Source organism: Rutidosis leptorrhynchoides, chromosome 6 (assembly GCF_046630445.1).
Source record: "Rutidosis leptorrhynchoides isolate AG116_Rl617_1_P2 chromosome 6, CSIRO_AGI_Rlap_v1, whole genome shotgun sequence".
Classification (NCBI taxonomy): domain Eukaryota; kingdom Viridiplantae; phylum Streptophyta; class Magnoliopsida; order Asterales; family Asteraceae; genus Rutidosis; species Rutidosis leptorrhynchoides.
The window spans coordinates 372,212,951-372,216,258 of record NC_092338.1 but is presented as its reverse complement, the minus strand read 5'-3'; the positions used below and the strand labels follow the sequence as shown (position 1 = coordinate 372,216,258).

The 3,308-nt window shown below is 40.3% G+C and overlaps 1 protein-coding gene across 1 annotated transcript; it reads left to right on the top strand.

The window, feature by feature from the left end:
* The first annotated feature begins 233 nt into the window (after nucleotides 1-233).
* Nucleotides 234-1,766, top strand: LOC139854903 (uncharacterized). Its single transcript, XM_071844176.1, has 4 exons — nucleotides 234-386; nucleotides 471-607; nucleotides 1,094-1,261; nucleotides 1,361-1,766. Exons 1-4 carry the CDS (start codon nucleotides 234-236, stop codon nucleotides 1,764-1,766), a joined length of 864 nt encoding a protein of 287 aa, XP_071700277.1.
* The last annotated feature ends 1,542 nt before the right edge of the window (nucleotides 1,767-3,308 follow it).

The window sequence follows — 3,308 nt, the reverse complement described above, 5'->3', positions numbered from 1 at the left end:
TTAAGTTTAAATTTGGTCGGAATTTTCCGGGTCGTCACAAAAACCAGCGATTGGAGAAACTTGGGATTTATTTACCGATGGAGCTTCATGTGCAGAAGGCGCTGGTGCGGGTTTAGTGTTAGCAAGCCCAAGTGGTGAAGAGCATACATACGCGTTACGTTTTTAATTTTGATGTGACAAATAATGAAGATGAATATGAAGCATTGCTTGCTGGTTTAAATATTGCACGGAAAATGGATATCACCAAGTTACGAGCATTTACAGATTCGAAATTAGTGGCGAATCAGTTTAATGGCTCTTTTGAGGCACATGATTCCTCAATGCAGAAATATTTGCAGTTGTTGAAAGAATTGGCAGTTCAGTTTGAGTATTTTGAACTTACGCAAGTGCCAAGGGGTCAAAATAAGAAGGCAGATGTTTTGAGTAAGCTGGCTACTTTAACGTTTTCTCACTTTCAAAAACAAGTTTAGGTTGAGGAATTGCCAAGCAAGTCAATAGATAACGACTTGATGGTCGCGTCTGTTGTAGAAGAACAGCCAAATTGGATAGAACCAATCTTGCAATATATTCGCAATGATGTTTTGCCAGATGATAAGCGCGAAGCTCGGTTAGTTAGAGAGCGACCACCAATGTACATCATTCAAAATGATATTTTATATCGCAAATCATACTGCGGTCCAATGATGCGATGTGTTGGCCCAATTGAAGCAGAAATGATAGTTGGTGATGTGCATAACGGTTCTTGTGCACTGCATTCAGGCTATAAAACTATTGCGGCAAAAATTATGCGGATGGGTTACTTTTGGCCATCCCTATATCACAATGTTGCAAAGATTATTAAGCGTTGTAAAAGCTGCCAAAGGCATGCTCCGCAGAATCGGATGCCAAGGCATGATATGATTCCTGTTAATTCGCCATGGCCATTTCACAAGTGGGCTATTGACATTGTAGGGCCATTTCCCGCAGGACCTGGCAATGTCAAATTCCTGATTGTGGCAATTGACTATTTTACAAAATGGGTTGAAGCTAAGGCGGTTCGCACTATCACGGGTGTGCAAGTGCGAAATTTTGTATGGGAGTATATTGTTTGCAGATTTGGTATTCCGCGTGAATTAGTTAGCGCTCAAATAGCGAGAGATCCTTTTAAAACATGGTGCACTGATTTAAATATAATCCAAAAGTTTACATCAGTGGCACATCCACAGGCTAATGGTTTATGCGAAGTAACCAACTGCGATATTGTGAGCGGTATTAAAAAGAGGTTATGCGAAAAGCGAACTGGTTGGGTGGATGAATTGCCCAATGTGTTGTGGGCACATCGCACTACTTTCAATAAAAGCACTGGGGAAACACCCTTTAGTTTGGTGTATGGCTCTGAGGCAGTAATACCCGCTGAAATTCTTGTGCCAACGCATAGGGTTGCTAACTTTGAGGAAGAAGCAAATGATGATGCATTGGGTGAGAATTTGAATTTCATTGAAGAGCGAAGGTTAATGGCTGCTATCAGAGAGGCAAATAATAAACAGCAAATTGCCAAGTACTACAACAAAAGAGTGCGTGCTTTGTCTTTTGATGTTGGCGAATGGGTGCTGCGAAATAATGATGCAAGTAGAGCAGAAAAACTTGGCAAATTAGGACCTAATTGGGAGGGTCCTTATCAAGTTGTGGCAATTAATGCAGCAGGTTCATATAAGCTCGCAGATGTGGAAGGACGAACTTTACCCAATGTGTGGCATGCCGCTTTATTAAAGCGATATTATGCGTAATTCTGCGAAATTAACATAAAGGCTAAAATGTATATGTACAACGCGCGAAATTCGTTGCAAGGCCTATGCTGGATATTCTTTATACGTGTTTTTATTTTTAATTTTTGCAAGTCTTGATCACACTTGTAAGAGTATAAAAAGTAGACACTTGTAAGAATATGCGAAATTTTAAATACTTAAAGCTTACGAAATATATCTATAGTTTTTTGCTTCATATTCTTGGTATGTTTCGCGACAGCTAAGTAGCGAAGTGATGAAATTGCCCACTTACGCAGAAAATAATTATTGTGAAAGGAACTTAAAATCCTAAGTATTTGATTTTGCCAATACTTAGATGCTTCGCAATGCTAATTGATTGCCTAAGGATCGCTTTGGCGGACTTAGAAGATTCATAACGTGTAAATATGCACGCATACAGATTGTTTCGCAAAATTATATACTTATTATGTGCACGATAATAAGAGTTGAAAATTGCAAAGGACTAGTCCGTGTTATGAATATTTTTGATAAAAGCGCTATATAAATAAAAGTACTTGCGAATATATATGGAAATGCGAAAATTTTATTAATAAAGGCGCAGAGATAGCTGCGTGCTAAATTTTACAATATAATCATGGCTTAGACAAATCGAGCTCGATGATATCATCTGCAGTTGCATCGTCCTGCTCGTTTATTGTTGTAATTTTTGGGATTGGAATGTCCGCTATGTTTTCTTTCGCGGTAGCAAATGCATCTCGAGCATCTGTAAGCAAACATATGCGGTCTTCCATTGTGGATGGTAGTGGATTTGGTATGGTGCAGTAAGGGTAATTTCATCCAAGAATTCCACTCTTTCGCGCAATTTCAGCGCAGCAGCATATGTCGAAAACTTAGTAGAAACAGGATGAGAATTAAGAACTTTCCTGGCAAACCCTGGCAAATGTTGGCGAAGCTTGGTGAATTCAAGCTTCGTAGAAGTTGTGGCAGCTAGAGTGTTGTCTCGCTCCGCAGTGACCTTCGTAACCTCCTCCGTTAATGCATTAATGGTAGCTTAGAGGCTGTTTTATTTTTCAGCTGCAGTTGAAACCTACAGTTTTAAGTCATCAATCGCGGTTTTTGCTGCGGTGAGTTCATAAGAGAGGTCGACACAGCGCTTCTCGCTGTATGTAGCCTTGGCCTTCTCGGTGTTGTATTTTGCCTTTTCAGCCTCAAGAACGTTGAAGAACTGTTCTTGACGGCAAATCATATCATACGCAGAATTGAAACACATGTAGAAATTCTGCACAAAACTATTATGCGCATCAAGCGCAGAAAGCTTTGAAAATTCGCGACGAAGCTCGCCTGGGATTGCCAACTTCATTTGTTGGCGCTGATCTAGTGCTGCAGCAGCAGACCCATAAGTATATCCTGATAAACCGTCAATCCGCACCCCATTAGAGTCAGGTGGAGTGCAGAACAACTCTGTGATTTGGTCAAGAGTGTTTGGGCTCGAAAAAATGGGGTCACCGGTGGAATCGCCTGCAAAATAAAGCACTTAGTTAGCTGGTGAAATAAAAGTATAAT